At 44.9% G+C, this 20783-nt stretch overlaps 1 protein-coding gene and 1 long non-coding RNA gene across 4 annotated transcripts in view; one reads left to right on the forward strand and one right to left on the reverse strand.

The window, feature by feature from the left end:
- Positions 1-20783, forward strand: part of HEATR5A (HEAT repeat containing 5A) — a 131917-nt gene that overhangs the window by 47299 nt on the left and 63835 nt on the right. For all 3 annotated transcript variants that reach the window (XM_045016018.1, XM_045016016.1, XM_045016017.1), the window contains 5 exons: positions 272-371; positions 1906-2015; positions 13558-13721; positions 13820-13995; positions 16496-16601. In XM_045016018.1, the coding sequence (XP_044871953.1) occupies positions 272-371; positions 1906-2015; positions 13558-13721; positions 13820-13995; positions 16496-16601 (656 nt within the window). The remainder of the gene's footprint in view (positions 1-271; positions 372-1905; positions 2016-13557; positions 13722-13819; positions 13996-16495; positions 16602-20783) is intronic.
- The window catches only part of LOC123369932, a 71083-nt gene that overhangs the window by 9139 nt on the left and 41161 nt on the right, over positions 1-20783 (reverse strand). The window lies entirely within an intron of this gene.

A 20783-nucleotide genomic window follows, 5' to 3' on the forward strand; every position in this document is an offset into this window, starting at 1 on the left:
GTCTACACAAGAAAGGGATTTCCAGTTATCACCGCCCCCAGTGGAGATGCAGCTTATGCTGCCAAAATAAGTGGCCTGACTTTTAGACGTGCTAAAAATGTGCAGTTTCCATTTTAATCAGTTTTTTTCCTATTTGTCTTTAAAATCCCAGGTCAGTAGTGCTTTAAGTATTTTCTCTACTTGCTCTATTTTGAAATGAGTCATGAGATAATTGGGTGTAATTTTCAGTAAAATAAATTCTACTAACTTAAAATCCATTTCTTTTTTTTAGCTATCAAAACCTTTGTTTCCTATTGTGGTGGTCTTCTTACTGATGAAGTTATTCAGAGACTACTTCCTCCCCTCCCATGTGCTGTTGATTTATTGACACGGTAAATGCATCATTAAGTTTTTAAATAAAAGTAAGCTGTAATTTTATGTTAGAAACTGCTGTAGAATATTCCTCTGGTATCTTCCTGATATAATGGATTGTTTAGACAAATAAATAGACTTTTAAAGTAGTATCTTACAGAGTACAAAAACTACAGTAGTGATGTAAATAAACTGGTACAGTACTATGGGTTTGCCTTCACTGCACTGGTAGCTCAAGCTATAATTCAAGTTGTGCGTCTAAATAGACGCGCGCACGCACACACACACACACACACACACAAAATTTCTAGCTCCTGTTATGTGGTGTTTTTTAAGATCAAGCTAGCTGGCCCATCATGGGTGAGGGTTAGGGCTTTAGGGTTAGAAGTTGAAGTTTTGAGGGGGACATTTAGGGATTTGGGGATTGGTCCTGCTTTGAGCAAGGGGTTGGACTAGATGATCTCTTGAGGTCCCTTCCAACCCTAATAATCTATGATTCTATGAAGTTCCAGTCCAGCTGATGCTGGAGCTAATAATGCAGTGGGGATGCAGCAACTCAAGCTACAGTTACGCTTCAGTGGCTAATCCAATTACTCGGATGCTAATCAAATCACTTTGTAGCTTGAGTGTTTCTCATTGTGGTCACTCATGCTCTCACTCAAGCTATGCTAACTCCAATTACTCAAGATAACTGTTGTAATGAGGACAAGTAGAGCCCTACAAATTGCAGATATCCACAGACCATTTTTGCAGAGCGGATGGAGATACAAATTTTGTATCTGTATCGGGCTCTAAAGACAAGCCCTGTGTCTTGTGTTGCATGTCATGCTAAGAAACAAAACATGATATAACTTTTTTTTTTTTGGTTAATTTTGATCAGACACCATGTTTGTCTGCAGTATTTCTATTTTGTATTGTTTTTGCAATCAAGTACAACACTAATAGTGACATTTTCCTGTTTATGCACATACCTCGATAACATTTTTGTGTGCTCTTTATACACATAGCGGGATAGTATTTATGTGTGCATCTGTTCTGTTTTGTAAAACAAATATATACACAGTGTAAAATTAATCTAGAGACAGAAATGGTTTATAAACGGACTTTTTTTTGTATGTATGCTGTTGTTCAATATCAAAGTTGTTCTTTTCCCCTCCTTTGTGTTCAGTATTTTAACTGTTCTGTCACTCTAGAACATTAATGTCTAATATCTTTTGGATGTCAGCTAGACCATGGTGGGACAAAACTACAAAAAGGTTAACTGCAAGAAAGACTCTGAAGTACAAGACAATATAAAAGCTTATCTATTTCTATAATAGTGCATGAAAATACTGCTTGGGAATAGGAAACGAGGGTTTTCTGAGTTAATAGCAATGTAAGCTGCTTGTTGGTATGCTGGCATTGCAAATTAGGCAGCATCTGTAATGTATGTAGCCTCAAGGGTAGTGAATATGAATTACAGTACAAATTAAAGCAAATCTGCAATGGAAAATTTGTTACATAACCCTTTATCTCTCTTTAACATATGTTATATGTTTTCTTTATTTTTTCAAGGCTCCCTTCAATACATAAAATGTATGGAAATGCTTTAAAAACACCATCAATGACTTATAGGCACAGACTTTATGAATTATTGGCTTTATTGCCCCCAAAGACTTATGAAGGTATGTATTTTCTTATCAAGAAATACAGTTTTAAGTGAAAAATATGAAGGGTTCATTTGTGAGTTTTCACTTTAATAACAAGTGTACAACTAGCAAGATTTATTTTCATCTTTTTTTCTGAAGTGCCCATCCAAGTTCACATTTCACGGAATTGCACTGAGGGCACTCTGTTTTCAGTTTCCTGTTTATAACACACTTAAATGTTTATGATCATCCTTTCCTTCTATTAGAAAGCTGGAATTTTTTCCTGAATTTCTAGAAAATTGAAGATAGGCAACCTTTATAATTTTAATGTAACATTAGAGTTCAATCACTTTTCAGTGATTCCTATCAGAGAAAATTAGTAAACCTAGGAGGAATAATTGCAGTATAAACAAATTGCACATCTATTACAATCGGTTTAATTTACTTTGAATTACTCTGACTAGTCCATTACATTACAAATATATTAATCTGGGCCTTGTAGATTGCTGGAGCTAAATTTTACCTCAAATGTGTAATTGCTAAGTCTTAAAACAGACTGACTCTTCCATTGCAAGTCATCATTAGCAGCATTTTAACCTGATAAAAGTCAATAATAGCTTGAATCGCTCCCTACGTAAAAGGTTAAATGGACACAAATCAGGTATTTGGAATGGCAATATACAAAAACCTGTAGGAGAACACTTCAATCTCCCTGGACACACAATAGCAGATTTAAAGGTAGCTATCCGGCAGCAAAAAAACTTCAGGACCAGACTTCAAAGAAAAACTGATGAGCTTCAGCAGCAAAGAATCCTGTGACACCTTATAGACTAACAGACGTTTTGCAGCATATAAAGACCTGTTATTTGGAATGAAAATATAGATCTGGCCCTGCACAGGGCTCTGTGTGTGGTTTTTTTTCTTTTCCTTAATTGCATCTAGGCAGAAGCCACTTTGCTGGGTCTGAATGGTCCCTGCTAAGACTGCCCCCCTGTGGCTATTAAAGAGGGCACAGTCACATAAAAACAGGGGTGGGTTCCAGGGCCCGTGCCATGCTCTGACCCCACTGCACTGGCATGGTGGTGGCAGCTGCAGACCCAAGTCTGATTTAAAGGGGAGGGCTGAGCACAGAGCAGATGAGCTTCAGTTCATCTGCAAATTTGACACCATCAGCTCAGGATTAAACAAAGACTGTGAATGGCTTGCCAACTACAAAAGCAGTTTCTCCTCCCTTGGTTTTCACACCTCAACTACTAGAAGAGGGCCTCATCCTCACTGATTGAACTAACCTCGTTATCTCTAGCCTGATTCTTGCTTGCATATATATACCTGCCTCTGGAAATTTCCACTACATGCATCCGACGAAGTGGGTATTCACCCATGAAAGCTCATGCTCCAATACGTTTGTTAGATGCCACAAGACTCTTTGCTGCTTTTACAGATCCAGACTAACACGGCTACTCCTCTGAAACTTGAATAGCTTAGTACTAGACTGCTCATTTTAATTAATTCAATTAAAGCTTCTCTCTTTTAATTATTTTTGTTGTGTAGGGTTTTTGTTTTTTAATGCTACCATTAACTTAGTTTGCAACAGAATTAAGTGTGGAAAGTACACATGTTCATTGTAACAGTCATTTAGTGACCTGGAAGGTAGAGCTGGAGTGTTTGGCAACTGAGAGCTGGAGAGTAGGACATTTCTCCAGGGCAGAGGAGAGCATTCACCTCCCTGCCATCTGCATTTTGCTGTGACCTCAAAACCCTGAAGGGATTTCTCACCTTATATCATCTGATCCATCGAGTGGTACTAGCTAACCAAGCTTTTAGAAGGATAAATCATCATCATCTCGTTTTAAGTTATTATACTGGAGGCATGGTATAATACACAACTGTGAATGGAGTTAAAAAGACAAAAGATGAGCTACTTATTTCCCTTTTCATTATTTTTACTGAAGGAGCAAAGCTTTATAGAATTAAAATTTTATTTTTCTTCATAATATTTGGGGATTCTTTAATGCAACTGAAAAATAGGCAATGTAATAGCATCTGGCATGTTTAGGCATGAATAGAGTGATGCAAGCGCAGTGCCCACCCCATGTTGATGTTGCAGCAATCTAGAACTAACAGGCAAAACACATCAAAAGACATATTCAAATCAATAGTCACATTGCTAAAGACACTGCAAACAGCCTGAAACCTATTATGTCTTGAGCTCATGCAGAAGAAATATATAAAAGTAATTCTTCCTGACAGTTGTTGTCCTGAAGCTGTTCATCCACTTGGAACACAAGAATATGGGAATATAAAGGTTAGGCTATGGAGTAGTTTATTTTCAAAGTCCTTTGGTTTTTAATACAGTTAACTACATTTTTATCTAATTAAGCAAAATATGTTTTATGGAGAGGCTAACTACAGAGACACTTTTCTTTCTGATAGATTTTTCTCTGTAATACCTCTCTGCAAATGCTGCTTGTTTAATATTTCCTGATAGAAATGTTAGAGATTTTTTTTTTAATTAAATAGATCTGAAAACAATGTGATTGTGTAATACATAATATTTTCTGGTTAAACCAATTTTATGTGTTGGAAAGTCCTGGGTGATATTTTACTTTTGTTTTGCATTGTGTTGCTTTTTTCGTGGCTCAGGCAAGCATGAAGGATGAGAAACTTGTAGCAATTCATAGTTTCCTTTTTGTTTTTTATATTTCTGTATATTTTGTTGGTCTGAAAACAATACTTTTTGTCAAGCAGCCAATAATGGCACTTCTTATCCTCCTTTTTGTGCTTCCTGTATAGTGCTGTCTAAACCAGTTGTGAAATGGGAGGCATCCATTCAGTTCTGGTTTTTCTTAATGAGACAAACTACTAGAAATAGATCAACCTTTTCTCCTCTCTTTCAATTTTCAGTTGTTCTGCATTGGTATAATATTGTTTAAAAGACAATACGTGGACAGGTGGTTGGGGCTAGAAACTGTAGGGTGACCCTTTAAAAAGTGATTTGACAAAAATTATTAAAGAATTTTGCTTATGGTGCTGGTTTTTTATTTTTTGTTTTTGCTTCTTTTATATCTGAATTTCCCTGGTTATATTGAAGATCTTCTGTGTGTCTCAGAATATGTATATTGTGGGTGTAAGTCTTAATTGAAAGCGGGGAGGTTTTCATTCTTTGTTAACAAATATGGCATTTATCCAGAATGCTAATTATCAGGGCTGGCTCCAGGCACCAGCGCAGCAAGCAGGTGCTTGGGGTGGCCAACGGAAAGGGACGGCACTTCCGGCTCTTCGGCAGCAATTCTGCGGCGGGTCCCTCAGTCCCTCTCAGAGGGAAGGACCTGCCGTCGAATTGCCGCTGAAGAATGAAGCGGCGGTGGTAGAGCTGCCACCAAAGTGCCACCGATCACAGCTTTTTTTTTTTTTTTCTGCCACTTGGAGTGGCTAAAACGCTGGAGCCAGCCCTGTTAATTAGTCACTGAAGTTTATATATGTAGAAGCAGGGGTGAAGTAATAAAAGCATGGGCGGTAGGGACAAGTGGGGAACAGGATCAAAAGGTCAAATGTATGTGCCTTCCCATTGTGGCTGGTCCACATACAGGATAACAGTCTACTGCTGCTGCCTGTTACTCTAAAGGTCCCAACCATATTAATGAACTATGTAGGCATCAATATAGTTCCACATGATGGGGGTTTTTCCTCAGTTTGTTTTTTTAAAAACTTAAGGAAGTTCAATGCCACTGAATGAGTAATAACTGTATGGGATCATTTAATTAGAGATTGTATCATTAGGGTTGCACAGGAAAACATATTTCCTAATTTTTGCATGTTTGACTTTGCAACTCTAATTCTCTCTGAAATTGGGGGAGGGCTGTATGTAATATCTGTTACTCCTGGGGGAATTCTGTGCCACTGCATGCATGCAGAATTCATGTCCCCCGCAGATTTCTTTGCTTCACCACAAAAAAAATGACTTCTGACAGGGAAGCAAGGAGATGCCGCAAGAGTGATCACACACAACCCTCCCCAGCAGTGCAGGCACATTGTTTTGGGTGCCTGGAGCAGCTGGATAAGAGGTAAATCACCCTGGGGGTGGGGCTGTGGACGCCCTGGCCAGTGGCTCCTACCCTGCACTGGGCTCAGCTGTTAGTCCCTGCTGGGCTGGGGAGGACGGGACTTCCTCTTCCCCAGCAAGGAGCAATGGGGGCCGGATCAGACCCACCCCCAGAAACCTTCCACAGCTTCAGAAAGCTCCACCCCCTCCCATACACTTCCTTCCCCCATTGCTCCTCAGCCGCGGGCAGAGGGGTCAATGTACAGGGAGCTGCTCTCTCGTCTGACCAATCCCCGTGCAGCTGGACCGAGACATACCCAGACTGCCTCACCCCCTGCATCTGGAGCCCCCCACTCCAAGCTCCACCCCGCATCCAGATTCCCCCTCTAGACCACCAACCCTGCACCCAGACCACCCCCCACACATGAACCCCCACCTCAATGAGCCCCAGCCCTCTGCACCTGGATCACTCCAATAAGCCCTCCACACTCTGACCCCCACCCCACTAAGCCCCACTCTCCCAGCACCTGGATACCCCTGCTAAGCCCCCCATTGAGCCCCATCCCCCCCAAACACACCCAAACCACCCTTAGTGAGCCCCAACCACCTTCACCTGGACCCCTCTGCAGAGTCCTATTCCCGCTGCATCCGGAACTCCTCAATGAGCCCCTGTGCATCCAGATCCCCCACATTCAGACCCCTTACTAAGCATCCTGCACCCAGATTGCCCCATACAGAACCCTCTCACCCCACACCTGGATCCCCTCCACACTTGGATCCTGCCAGGCTGAGCCTGTCTGCTGGGCTGGGTGTGCATGAGAGACTGTCCCTCTCACTTGCTATCTTGGTGCATCTGGCATGGACGGGCAGGGCCCTGAGGTGTTTCTGGGGCAGGCCCAGCGCTTGCACTTGTCACGGTCAGGTGCAGCCTCATTGAGCCCATGTCCCGGGAGGGAAGGGGCCTACAGGGTGATTTCCCACCTCTGTGCAGCCCGTGGCCTGTGCTCCTCACTGCCATGCTGGAGCCTCTACATTTATTTATTGACAAAATATGCAGAATTCTGCAGAATTTTAATATTTTTGGTGCCCAATTTTTATTTTTTGGCACGGAATTCCCTCAGGAGTAATCTTTATAAGGGGGGTGTGTGTGTGTATGTGTATATATGTATGTATAAACTTGATCTTTGTCAAGTATCTGTTTAAGATAACTTGGGATAGTGTTTGTCAACGCAGTAGCTATAGCAGACATAATTCTGGCTTTATGGTATTGTACCAGAAAATTTATTCCAAATCATACTCTTATAGTGGTGACACTTGAATAGCTTAAAATATTCTGACTCTAAATACTTAGTGCCATTGTGCTTTATGTACAGTGAGGCAAAGACCTGTCTAAAGGTTAATCTGATAAAATGAAGAAAATTAATTTAATAACCTAAAGGTTAAATTACTGGTCAGAATATTGTTATACTACTTGCTGCTGTAGTCTATTCATGCTCTGCTTGATGAGTGCAAACTCCTGAAATATGAGGGTATATACTACACTTCTTGGCTATCTATATTGCTGCAGGACAGACAGTTGATCACCACACTCATCGACTTTAAGGCCTCAAGGGACCATCATAAACATCGAGTCTGACTTCCTGCACATTGTAGGCCACAGAACCTCACCCGCCAGGCGTTGAGCAGTGAGCACCTCCCAACACACTGGAAAGTTGGTGCCTGTAGCTCCAACCCTGGAGTCGGTGCCTATACAAGGAGCCACATATTAGCTTCTGAAGAGCCGCATGTGACTCTGGAGCCACAGGTTCGCCACCCCTGGGTTAGGCTAAACAAGCCAAGCTCTTTGAGTCTCTTCTCATAAGGCAGGTTTTCCACTCCTCTGATCATCTTAATATCCCGTTTCTACACCTGTTCCAGTTTGAATTAATCTTTCTTAAATATGAGACACCAGAATTGCACACAGTATTCCAGATGAGGTCTCACCGGTGCCTTGTATAATGGTATTAACACTTCCCTACTTCTACTGGAAATACCTCACCTGATGATCCTAGGATTTCATTAGTGTCACACTGGCAGCTCATAGTCATCCTGTGATCAACCAGTACACCCAGGCTTTTCTCCTCAGTCGCTTCCAGCTGATACATCTCCAATTTATAAAATTCTCGTTGTTAGTCCCTAAGTGCATGACCTTGCACTTTGCACTGTTAAATTTCATTCAATTTCCATTACTCCAGTTTTCAAGGTTCTTCAGTTCTTCTAGTGTGATATTCCGGTCCTCCTTTGTATGGGCAAAACCTCCCAACTTTGTGTTATCCACAGATTTTATTAGAGCACACCCACTTTTTGTGCCAAGGGCATGCATGAAAATGTTAAATAAAATTGGTCCCAAGACCTATTCCTGAGGAACTATGCTAGTAATGTCCCTCCAGCCTGACAGTTCACCTTTCAGTATGACCCATTGTAGCCTCCCCTTTAACTAGTTCGTTATCCACCTTTCAATTCTCATATTACTTCTCATCTTTTCCAATTTACTAATAATTTCCCATGTGGAATTGTATCAAATGCCTTTCTGAAATCCAGGTAGATTAGATCTATTGCATTTCCTTTGTCTAAAAAGTCAGTTATCTTCTCAAGGAAAGAGATCAGGTTGGTCTGGCATGACCAATTTGTAAAACTGTTGTATTTTATCCCAATTACTTTTTACCTCGGTGTCCTTAACTACTTTCTTTTTTCAAAATTTGTTCCATGGTCTTGCATGCAACTGAGGTCAAACTAACGGGCTTGTAGTTTCCCAGATCATTTCCCCCCTTTCTTAAAAATTGGAGAATTGCTAATACCTGTCATAGGGTATAACCCCTGAGTTTATGGATTCATTAAAAATCCATGCTATTGGGCTTTCAGTTTCATGTGCCAGTTCCTTTAATAGTCTTGGAAGGAGATTATCTGGCCCTCCGATTTGGTCCTATTAAGCAGTTTGAGTTTGACTTTCACATCAGATGTGGTAATTTCGACTTCCATATCTTCATTTCCATTAGCCACTGTGGCATTACCCCTAAGCTCCTCATGACTCTTATTAATAACTGAGGCAAAGTATTCATTTAGGTGTTGGACCTAGATCAGCGGTTCTCAAACTGGGGGTCAGAACCCCAAAGTGGGTCACAACCCTGTTTTAATGGGGTCACCAGGGCTGGTGTTTAGACTTCTTGGGGTGTGGGGCCAGAGCTCTGCCACCTGGAGCCAAAGCCAAAGCCCAAGCTGCATCCCTGGGGCCAAAGCACAAAGCCTTCAGCCCTGGGGATTACAGCTCAGGTTACAAGCTTGCCGTACAGGGCTGAAGCCCTTGGTCTTGGTCTTTGGTGCCTCCTCCTCCTCGGGACGGTAGGGCTTGGACTTTTGGCCAATCCCCACCCTCCTCCGCTTTGGCGGGCTCAGGCTTCAGTCCCCCTTCCTGGGGTGGTATAGTAATTTTTGTTGTCAGAAGCGGGTCGCAGTGCAATGAAGTTTGAGAATCCCTGACCTAAATTATTTTTAACCGCCACCCCATCCTCACTGATTAGCAGTCTCACTTTTTCTTTCCTTGGTTGTTGTTTTGTTGTTTGTTATTTATATCGCTGTAGAAACGTTTACTATTGATTTTAATTTCTTTTGCAGGGTTTTGGCAGTTCTCACTTCTCCCTACAGTTTCTGACCTCTAAGAGTTAGCTTTCCTTGCCAATTCTTCCCATCTTTCATTCCTTGTAGGCTTTCTGCTTTCTCTTAGGCCTTGGCCACACTTGCGAGTTACAGCGCAATAAAGCAGCCCCAGGTGCCCTAGCTCACTCCCTGTCTACACTGGCAAGGCACGTAGAGCGCTCTGACTCCACAGCTACAGCGCTGCTGGTACTCCACCTCTGCAAGTGGAATAATGTTTGCTGCGCCCCTGCTGGAGCGCCACAGCGCCAGTGTGAACAAGGTGTTGCGTTACTGCGTTGTGATCAGCCTCCAGAAACGTCCCATAGTCCTCTTACGTCAAGTGGCTACTCTTGTCATTGTTGTGAAATCGGCCTCAGGAATGCGGAAGTGCCCTTTCAAAGCTCCGTTTCGGAGAAGCTGACTACGTATCAGCTCCGAGAAAAAGCAAACATTTATTGTTTGCTTTGAGTGAGTGAGAGAGAGAGAGAGGCGGGGGGCGAGGAAGAGGGGTCTGAACTTACAAAACAGCATGCTGACACACTCTCAGCACCCCAAAAACCCACTCTCTCTCCCCCCACGTACACACAACACACTCCTTGTCACACTCCACCCCCCCCGCCCCATTTGAAAAGCACGTTGCAGTCACTTGCATGCTGGGATAGCTGCCCATAATGCACCGTTCCCAATGCCACTGCAAGTACTGCAAATGTAGCCACACCAGTGTACTTGAAGCTGTCAGTGTGGACAGACTGCAGCGCTTTTCCTACTGTGCTCTCTGAAGGCGGGTTTAACTCACAGCGCTCTACATCTGCAAGTATAGCCATGCCCTTAATAACCTGTTTGAGATGCTTGCTCATCCAGCTTGATCTGCAGCCCTTTCCTACACATTTTTCCCCTTGCTTCAGATAGTTTCTGCAACTTTGACTTAAAGTAATTCCAAGCCTCCTCCACATTCAGATCCTTGAGTTCTTTACCCCAGTCCATGTCCCTAACTAATTCCCTTAATTTTTTTTAGAGTTTGCTCTTTTGAAATCCAGGACCCTAGCTGCAGATATATTTTTGTTCATCCTTCCAGTTAGCTTGAGCTGAATTAGCTCATGATCACTTGAACCAGGGTAGTCCCCCTACAACCAGTTCTTCTATGATGTCCTCACTACTCACAAATGTATTTATTTTTTATTTGGTATATGCAATCCGGTCAAGACAAGCCACAGCATTCTTATCAACAGTGTTCTAGGCATAAAGACTTCCAGGAAATTGAGTCATTTTGCAGTCCTCAACAGTATGTGTCATGGTTTGTGGCTGCTCACATTGACATAGTGGACTGTCTCTAAAACACCACCGAAATTCTGCTGCAGCACAGATTCCATCTCTGGAACGAAACCAATTGAGAAGGCTCCATTGCCTTCCTGGTAAATAAAATCCAGGTTGATGTGGAGAAGGGGCCCAGATAAGATGATTATTTGTCACTTTCTCAGAGCTTCATTGAGCCGCAATCATAAATCCCTCACCCAGTAAACTTGCCCACAATGGGCATCGTGATGGCAGACGACCATGTGGTGAATTAAACAACTCTTTAGATAACGGTAGATGTGACACATCATGCAATTTCATCACAATCTTTGCTATGCTTTCCTCTCTGCGGATTGGGTGGAGCAATATTGAAGAGAACTGTTAAGCATGGTAGAGGAGTAGATTTGAGTTTCCCTGAAATAATATGCATGGTGAAATTAAATTGTGCATTGATAATCCTTGTGTGAGACAAGCGAGTCCATACTAGAGTGCAGTGCTCCGCCACTCACCAATACCAGACCTAAAATGGCATCACCTCTTTTAGGTTTGGTGACAGTTTGGTGAAGAAATCTGTTAGCTATCATATCCAGGAAAATCTAGGCCCTACTATTATTGGTAGCACTTGTCCTCCAATCTATATCTGGGAAGTTAGTCTCACATAATCACACAATTCCCAGTAGTATTTATTTCATTAAAAACATTAAAGAGGTCTCTATCGATATCCAAATCAGATCCTGGGGGTCTGTAGCATACCCCAAGTACTATCCAAGGAGAGCCGCTGGTAGCTTTCTTCTCCAAAGTGATTTTGACCCAAACAAACTCTGTTTTATCCATTCCATCACTTCTGATTTCTTTACAATCTACCTCATCATTAATATACAATGTTCCTCCACCACCTTTACCTTTATTTCTGTCTTTCTTGAACAGCACATATCCTTCAATACCTGTACTTCAGTCATGACCTGTGCTCCCTGTAAGCTGTGCACTTGAGTGGCCATGCAGGAGAGATTTAAGTGCTGCCCAGCTGATTAGGAGAGCATGCAGAGCCAGCAGCATATATTCAGCTTCCCTTCCCTTCCCCCTATGTTGTGCCGTCCTGCAGCTGCTCCTGGGACTATCCTGCTGGCTGTACGGGGCGCAGCCGGGAGGAGGATGCTGATGTTAGGGTCTCCCCCCCCATGTACCCCATCTCCGCAGGGCAGAGGGGACACAGCCCGACTCAGGACTCGAGCTGCTGTGGGGAAGGGTGAGTGGCTGAGTGCCCTTCTTAAAGAGACAGTGCAGTGTTTCTGAGATTTCCCCAGCAGCCAACTCACACAGTCTGTCTGTCTGTCTCTTTCTTCTCCCCCCCCCCCCCACTGCCCATCTCTGCTGAACAGGGGAGGGGAGACAATGGTTCAGGACAGACCAGGAGAGCTTTCAGAGAGTGGAGACCAGGAGAGCTCTCAGAAACTTTCCCAGCAGCCAGCACACTCACTCTGTCTTTCTGTCTGTCTGTCTGTGTCTCTCTCTCTCTCTGTCAAACACACACATTGTGTCTGTGTCACACATACTGTCTCTGTCACACACTCACACTGTCATTCTACTGCAGAGGTCCCCAAACCGTGGGGCGCACCCCTCTAAGTGGGCGCAGAGAAACGTTTGGGGCGGCAGGGCTGGGGCTTGTGGGGGCGCTATCCGGCTCTGCTCTTGGGCTTGGACTTGGCCCCAGCTGCCAGCCCCGCGCCTGGGGTCCTGGCCCCGGCCATTGGTCCTGGCCCCTGGCCGAGGCTCTGTGCCTGCCCTCTGCTGTGGCCCCAGCCTCAGCCCCCTTATCCCTATCCAGATCCTCCCCTCCCAGAGCCCCACTTCTGGCTTTGGGGAGGGGGGGATGAACGGATAAGGGGTGAGTGCGAGATAGAAAGTTTGGGGACTACTGTGTTACTGCCAGTATCACCCACCTAACTGTTAGCTTCATTGGTACTGGCACTGTTTTTCCTCTTAATGTCCATTCTCCTCCTCACTGCTCTTCCTTTCTCCTCTGCTTCTATTGTCTCTCTTCATTTTCTCCTCCCAGTCGATACAGGGTGAGTATTTTAAGTAACATCTAATTCCCAGATATTTCAATTCATATTTGGACATGTAATGTATCCCACGCTAACTTCTAGAAAATTGATAGGAGAAATTGGTCTCTCTTCATGGACTTGCATTTGTCTATCAACACAAGCCTGGCTAACTGCTTTGTTGCCCACCAAGTAACTTGTATTGAAGAATAATGGCTTGGAGTCACTTGAAAAGGATGCATTTTATTCTATTTAGCCTTATATAAAAACTAAGACCCTCAATCTCACAACTTTTTGTGTGCGGATGGATTGGTTTGCCCACATCGAGCTCCAGTGAAGTCAGTGGTTCTCCATGTAAATGCAGTAGTCTGTCACACACAAGAAGTTGCAACATTGGGAGTCTTAGGAAATATTTTAGTTTGTAAATCAGCTTTTCTGTATAAATTCTTTGTTCACAAAACTGCAAGTGGGCAAGTAATTAATCACTATTTTGAATAAAAGTTATTTTCTTTGTCCCTATAATTTCCAGGAAAATTCTGTGCTATTCTCAAGGAGCTAGTGGCTGACTTCACAGCCACTGATAACCAAACGGCTGCCTCTACGTTCTTGCTTCCACCTCTCTGTCACCAGGATGATCTTCTTTTACTTGGTCCTTTCTTGCAGGAGACCGACCACAGATTTATTGAAGAGCAGGTATTTGCAGTACTAGTATAACAATTAGTTATCACTGCTAACCCTACTGTTTTGTGACTTAGTCAGGAAATGTTACTGTCATATTTCTGCCTTTGCAGCTCCTCTTAGGTAGCAGTATAGCTGGAGGAAGCCTGGAGTATGACCCTTACTCAATTTATGAGAAAGCTGCAGAAGGTGATTCAGTGCCTAAACCTCTACCTCCTGCACTATCTGTTATCAGTGCTGCAGTCCGTCTCTTTGGAGTTATATTTTCCCATGTAGCAGAATCTCAAAGGTAAAGTATTTACTTAAATTCACCATTAGTTAAACAGAGCCTAAAGAGAGTTAGTATGTTTAAAATCTTATGGAAAATATAGACTAAAGGTACGTTATTATAGACGGTATGAATTATGAAGGGAATTTTCATGAGCTAAAAAGATAGATTTATGGCTGGAAGTTTATGTACAGTCTGAAAATTTCAGCGCTCAGTCTGCAATTACTGATATTGATGAAAAGAAAGCACCAGTAAAATGGACCATTATATTGCATAGACAAGATGGGCGATGTAATATCTTTTGTTGGACCAGCTTATGTTGGTGAAAGAGACAAGTTTTCAAGTTTACACAAAGTTCTTCAGGTCTGGGAAGGATACTCAGTGTCACAGCTACATAGCACATGAATGAGATATAGTGTTAATAAGTTTTCCATCCATGTTTAATTGATGGAGAAAGTATTATAAAATGTTTTAGGAGGACGATTCTTAATGTCTGTTTTTTTCCATTCTTAGTAGAAATCTTTTAATACTGAACATTGTACATTAACAGTTCTTTTTTCAGATAGATATAAAATTTGTCTTGAGAGGATTTTATTGCATACTAATTGTTATATAAGGGCTCTTGAACATCAGGGGGAAAAGGGTGGGAAATCACAATAAAATATAATCCTCTATCCTTGACAATGACAGGCTAAAAAATTTTTAATACTGTAATTAGAAAAGTAATAAGGAAAATAAAGTAGTTTGAAAAGTCTAAAATAAACAAGAATACGTACCCAAAAACAGTAATTTGCAACCACAAGAGAACATAACAGAAGCAACAAAGCTTTGTTCTGGTTTTTAAAAAGTTGTTTTGATTTAGCTTTATGATAGTATTGATTGTTGAATGATGGAAAAACATCAACAAGTTTTTGTGCTGTTGGTTCTCCATTTTTAATACAAAAATATAACAACAATAAAATATGTACTTAGAATATATAAGATTTGATTGAGGATAAATGGTATCACTTATGTTGTTTTGCATTTTCAAAGTACTGTACAATTAATCCTGAAATGAGCATGATTGCTAGTGATTATGTTCTGTAATTCTGTGTAAGGGGAGAGCTCATTTTAGGGGTCCTGAATCTCACTGTCTTAGCCAGCATAAATTGGGAATGCTGCAATACTATTGTATGTAGCCCTACTTTGAGTCACTATAGGGCAGCTGCTCTGGCTGACTAAGCAGCAAGCATTGAAGGATCTGAAGGAAATCTTATCCAGGATTATTAAATCAGAAAAAAGATGGTAGTGTGTGATGTGGTCTTTCAAATGATATGGTATAAGATAGGAATTGGCTGATTCTCTGAGCTTCAGCAAGAATCAACCAATTAACGCAGTATTTTGTGTAGAAAGAAAGAAAGTTCCACTCTCTCTCCCTCCATTCCAGTGACCCATCTGATATCTCATTATCCTTTCCTGCCCACACCATTCCCAAATACTTACATTCACATATCCTTCCTCGCACCATTGCAACATTACTTCGCAAAATACTTTCCTGTGCAGTTACCACCATCTCTCTCCTTGTTCTCGCTTCAGTAACTTTACTCTTCTATGTTTTGCTCTTTTCTCCATGTCTGGTCTCTCTTCTCTCTCCTCTCTCTCTCTCTGTCTTTTTCTTCTTGCTATTTTTGTCTTGTTTTTTCCTTTGTCTGTTTCTCATGATCTCCACTGGTGGTGCTTATAGTTTTGTGCCCACAAGGCATCCCAAACTATACTATTCCCAGACACACAGACCTCTTTAATAGGAACCACTCATTGATAATCAGATAATGAAAGATGATGTATAAATAAATATCCTGTTATAGAAGCAAGGACAAAAAAAGTACATAAGGATAGTGGAAGTACATGTGCTGATATGGACTACAAAAAAATCTTGTTGTAGGCAGAGATGTCAAGCAGAGGCAAGAAAGGGATCTCTGTGTGTGCACGCAGGAGGATTAGCAAAGTAAATGATAAGAAAAAAGAGTAGGATGGGAAAGGAATAAGAGAAAATCTGGAGAATATTACTTAAGAAAAGGAGATTAGAAAGACAGTTCTATCTTAATTTGTTTTGGTGGTGATGGATTTCTCTAAAGCTCCCTTCTAGAGCTTTGTCACTTCCTTGAACCCATCTTCAGCATTATGTTGTTTTATGTATGTACAAGACTTTGTAAAAAGCTAAACGTGTTGCCCAAATATAGCAGTCTTTGCCCTGAAGTATGTACAATACCAGACAGAGCTTATAGAGTGGACAATATTCTTTTTATCTACAAAACAAATGACAAGAATCTGAATTAAAATGCTTCTTTGCTGACCTCAAACAATTGGCATGTAAATTAGTTGATGAGAAGCCACCTCTGTATGGTGAGGGTAGGATATGGGAAGTCACGTGAGGCTTAGATCATTGTATTTGCTACTCAAATGCTTCCATAATCTAAAGATTTTGTTTGATGTTTTTTTTAAAAATGGCTTGACCAATATTTTTTTCTTTTTTTGGTTTAAGGCTCCAAGTGTTAGAAAAACTGTTGGCTTCCATAAAACAAACAAAAGGAGCACGACAGCAGACCGTACAACTAAACATTGTATCAGCATTTTCTAGTTTTCTGAAGGTAAATCTGCTCTTTTTATAAATATTGGTTTTGATGCTAAAACTTGATGTCATTCAGTTTAAGTGCATATCTTACCCTACCATGGGAACATTTCTGTAATCCTTTCCAGTAACCAGCTTTAATTTATCAACCAATCTGAGGATCACTCTTCAAATATTAAAAATAAAGTATTGGTGGAGCCCACATCCCTAACAGCCTCTCAGACTGAATATCTGCTTGAAGATTCCCACCTTCCTGAACCCCTGGGGATCACAGTTGGACTTTCCCTTATTTCTTATCTCCCCTCCTCTAGCAGAGAAATAAAATACTAGACTGGAAGTAAAATAAAGTGGCCTAGCAGCTATATGACTGTTTTGTTTATAATTTGGCAATTAACTGATATTTGACTATTAGCAGGAAATATCCTCAATGGCCTGTGATGGGATGTTAGATGGGATGGGATCTGAGTTACTAAAGAGAATTCTTTCCTGGGTGTCTGGCTGGTGAGTCTTGCCCACATGCTCAGGGTTTAGCTGATCGCCATGTTTGGAATCGGGAAGGAATTTTCCTCTAGGGCAGATTGTCAGAGGCCCTGGAGGTTTTTCGCCTTCCTCTGCAGCATGGGGCCTGGGTCACTTGCTGGAGGATTCTCTGCACCTTGATTTAAACCATAATTTGAGGACTTCAGTGGCTCATACATAGTTAGGGGTTTGTTGCGGGAGTGGATGGGTGAGATTCTTCTTCGAGTGGTTGTTCATATCCATTCAAAGTAGGTGTGTGCACGCCGCGTGCACGCCAGCCGGAAGATTTTCCCCTAGCAGCGTCCATAGGGTCGGCCCTGGCGCCCCCTGGAGTGGCGCCACTACGGCGCCCTATAAAGGGGCCCACCGACCCTCCACCCCCCTCAGTTCCTTCTAACCGCCGGTGATGGCTAACTGGAACTTCTTTTGCGCATAGCAAGTTAGCAGTGTCCTATCCTTGTGTATAGTCCATGTATATAGTTACGTTATAGTTCGTTTACTTAGGTCATTGTATATAGTTCTTGGTAGTTGGGGGGTCCCCCCCCCAGTTTTTGTTGCCCGCTGGGGCATGCCCGGGTCCCCCGGGTTTAAACTCTGCAAGGACTGTGGGAAATTCATGCCCAAGAGTGACCCGCACTCTGCTTGTTTGAGGTGCCTCGGAGAGAGCCACCAAAAGGACCAGTGCTCTATCTACAGAGGCTTCCGCCCGAGAACTCTCAAAGACAGAGCTCAAAGACTTAGAATCCTCCTGATGGAGGCTGCCCTGCGGCCACCCTTGGACCTGGAACCGGCCGAGGTGGTGCCCAGCACGTATTCCTCGGTGTGGAGTGCCCCGGCACCGGCATCAGGACTTAGGGCCCAGCCCAAGTCGTCTAAAACCCGGCACCGAACGGAGTCGGGTCATAGGAAGTCGGCCTCAGTGCGGCACCGCTCACCATCGCCGGTGCCCGCTAAAAAGAGAAAGCCGGTGAGGGAACGGTCACCCCACCAGGACTCGAGGCCGACACTGTCCGCGGGTGCAAGCGGACAGGCTGGGCTACTGCCCTCGCACCGCAGAGAGGGCGGTCGAATCCGGACCGGCCTAGATCCCCGGACCTCAGCGGAGACTTGCGCCTCCCTTCGACACCGGAGGCGTTCGAGGCGGCCTCAGACTTGATGGGACTCCCGTCGCCAGCCTCCCCGCACCGTAGGGAGATGCCTACCTTGGCCCGTCCCCCAGTACAATTGAGGGGCAAGCCGGCCATGCTGTCGCCTCCCTCCCTGCACCGCGCCGCTAAAGCGGCACCGGACCAGATAAGAGGCTCCCCGCCGCCTCAGCACCGCTCTCCAATGGCACCGGGTGCTGCTCCCCTCAGGTCCTCGTACTCAGAGACTTCAGACACAGAGGCAGACTCCTACCGCTCCAGCCGGTCGCGGAGCAGGAGATCGGTTTCGGGTGCGAGCCGCCAGCGTCACCCACAGTGGCAGCAGCAATGGCATCCGCCCTTGCAGTGGCCGTTTTGGACCCCCTGGGCCTGCCACCAGTCAGTAGGCCAGGCGTTTGGTCCTCGATCAAGGTCGGCCTCGGTCTCCTCGGCGTCGGTGGCCCCGGCGCAGCTGCCTCCGGCACCGTTGCCGGGCAGGGGTGTGTCATATCCAAGTTCAGCACCCCCTAGCCGGGAAGCGGCACCAGCAGCGGCTACAGTTCAGGTTCAGCAGGCACTGCCCGATACGCCATGCCGCTCACTGGCGACCCCGGTACCGGTCGCGGTGCCACATTTAGAATCGGAACCGGTCCCGCAACCTCAGTACCGTGTGCCGCAGGACCTCGAAGGAAGGACCGATCCATGTAATTTCCTCGTCTTCCTCCCTGGATGAAGCGGTCTCGGGCATGGCTGTGGCACCGGCCCTGGAGGACACTCGAATCCTCCAACAACTGCTCTGGCAAGCAGCTCAGAGCCTCGCAATCCAAGCTGAGGAAATCGAGGTGGATGCGGACCCTGTAGTAGACATCCTGGCTCCCTCTGGGCCATCCAGGGTGGCTCTCCCGCTGATAAAGACCATAGCGGATACGTCCCACACCTTATGGCAAACGCCAGCCTCCCTGGCCCCTACTGCCAAGAGAACGGAGCGGCGCTATTTCGTTCCCTCTAAAGGGCACGAACACTTGTACACCCTCCCCCTCCCCGGACTCCCTGGTGGTGGATGCGGCCAACCAACAGGAGCGTCAAGGGTTTCAGGGGTCAACACCAAAGAGCAGGGATGCTAAAAGACTCGACCTCTTTGGCAGAAAAGTGTACTCCACGGCAGGCCTACAACTTTGCATTGCCAACCAACAGGCAATTGTAAGCTGATATGGTCATAACACGTGTTCAGCCACGTCGAAGTTTAAGGAGCTCCTTCCCCAGGACTCAAGGTGAGAGTTTTCGGCCCTGGTGGGGGAAGGGAAGCTGATCTCCCGAGCATCTCTCCAGGCTGCCCTAGATGCGGCGGACTCAGCCTCGTGCACCCTGGCCATGGGCCTGATCATGCGGCGGGGAGCCTGGCTCCAGGTCTTGGGCCTGCCCTATGTGGTCCAGCAGACCATTCAAGACCTCCCCTTCGAGGGGCAGATGTTGTTTTCCAAAAAGATGGACAAGCGTCTGCATAGCCTAAAGGACTCGTGGGCCACGCTCCGCTCGCTGGGCTTGCATACCCCTGTGACCCAGCGCAGGCAGTTTGGGGCGCAAGCGGGGCAGAAATGGCAGGCGGCGTCACCAACGCCACCCCTCCGGCCAGGCATCCAGTCAATCGAGACCACCATCGGGGCCTAGACCCCCTATTTGATGGTATGGTCGAGGGCGACCTACCTATCGAGACTCTGGATCCTTCTACCCCTACCTTTGGGTCATATCTGTCCCCCTTCTACTGTGCCTGGTCCTGAATCACGTCGGACAGCTGGGTGCTCCACACGGTAGAGAGGGGATATTCTATCCAGTTCTCCTCCCTCCCGCCCCACCAGCCCCCCTCCCCATCCCTCTACAGGGACCCATCTCATGAGCAACTTCTAAGTCAAGAAGTGAAGTCCCTCATGGAGACGGGCAGTGGAGGAAGTCCCTCGGGAGCTCAGGCGCAAAGGCTTCTACTCCCGGTATTTCCTAATACCGAAGGCAAAAGGGGGCCTGAGACCATCCTAGACTTGCAGCAGCTGAACAAGTTTGTACGAAAGCTCAAGTTCCGCATGGTCTCCCTGTCCTCGATTATTCCCTCCCTGGATCCAGGAGATTGGTATGCCGCCCTCGACTTAAAGGATGCTCATTTCCACATTGCCATAATTCCTCGTCACCGTCGGTACCTCAGGTTTGTCGTGGCCGACGCCCATCTGCAGTTCACGGTGCTCCCGTTCGGCCTGTCAGCTGCTCCAAGGGTCTTCGCAAAGTGCATGGCAGTTGTGGCGGCCTTCCTGCGCAGGCGAGGCATCCAGGTATTCCCCTACCTGGATGACTGGCTCATAAAGGGCCGCTCCAAGGAGCAGGTGGAGACCCAGGTGTCATTCATCAGGCGGATCTTTCTCAATCTCGGCCTCCTCTTGAACGAAGCCAAGTCCACCTTGTCTCCGATGCAACAAATAGAGTTCATAGGAGCAGTTCTGGACTCCACCCACGCCAGAGTGTACCTGCTGGAATCCAGGTTCCGTGCGATTTCCGAGCTCATCCTTGGACTG

Source organism: Mauremys mutica, chromosome 4 (genome assembly GCF_020497125.1).
Source record: "Mauremys mutica isolate MM-2020 ecotype Southern chromosome 4, ASM2049712v1, whole genome shotgun sequence".
NCBI classification, from domain to species: Eukaryota; Metazoa; Chordata; order Testudines; family Geoemydidae; genus Mauremys; species Mauremys mutica.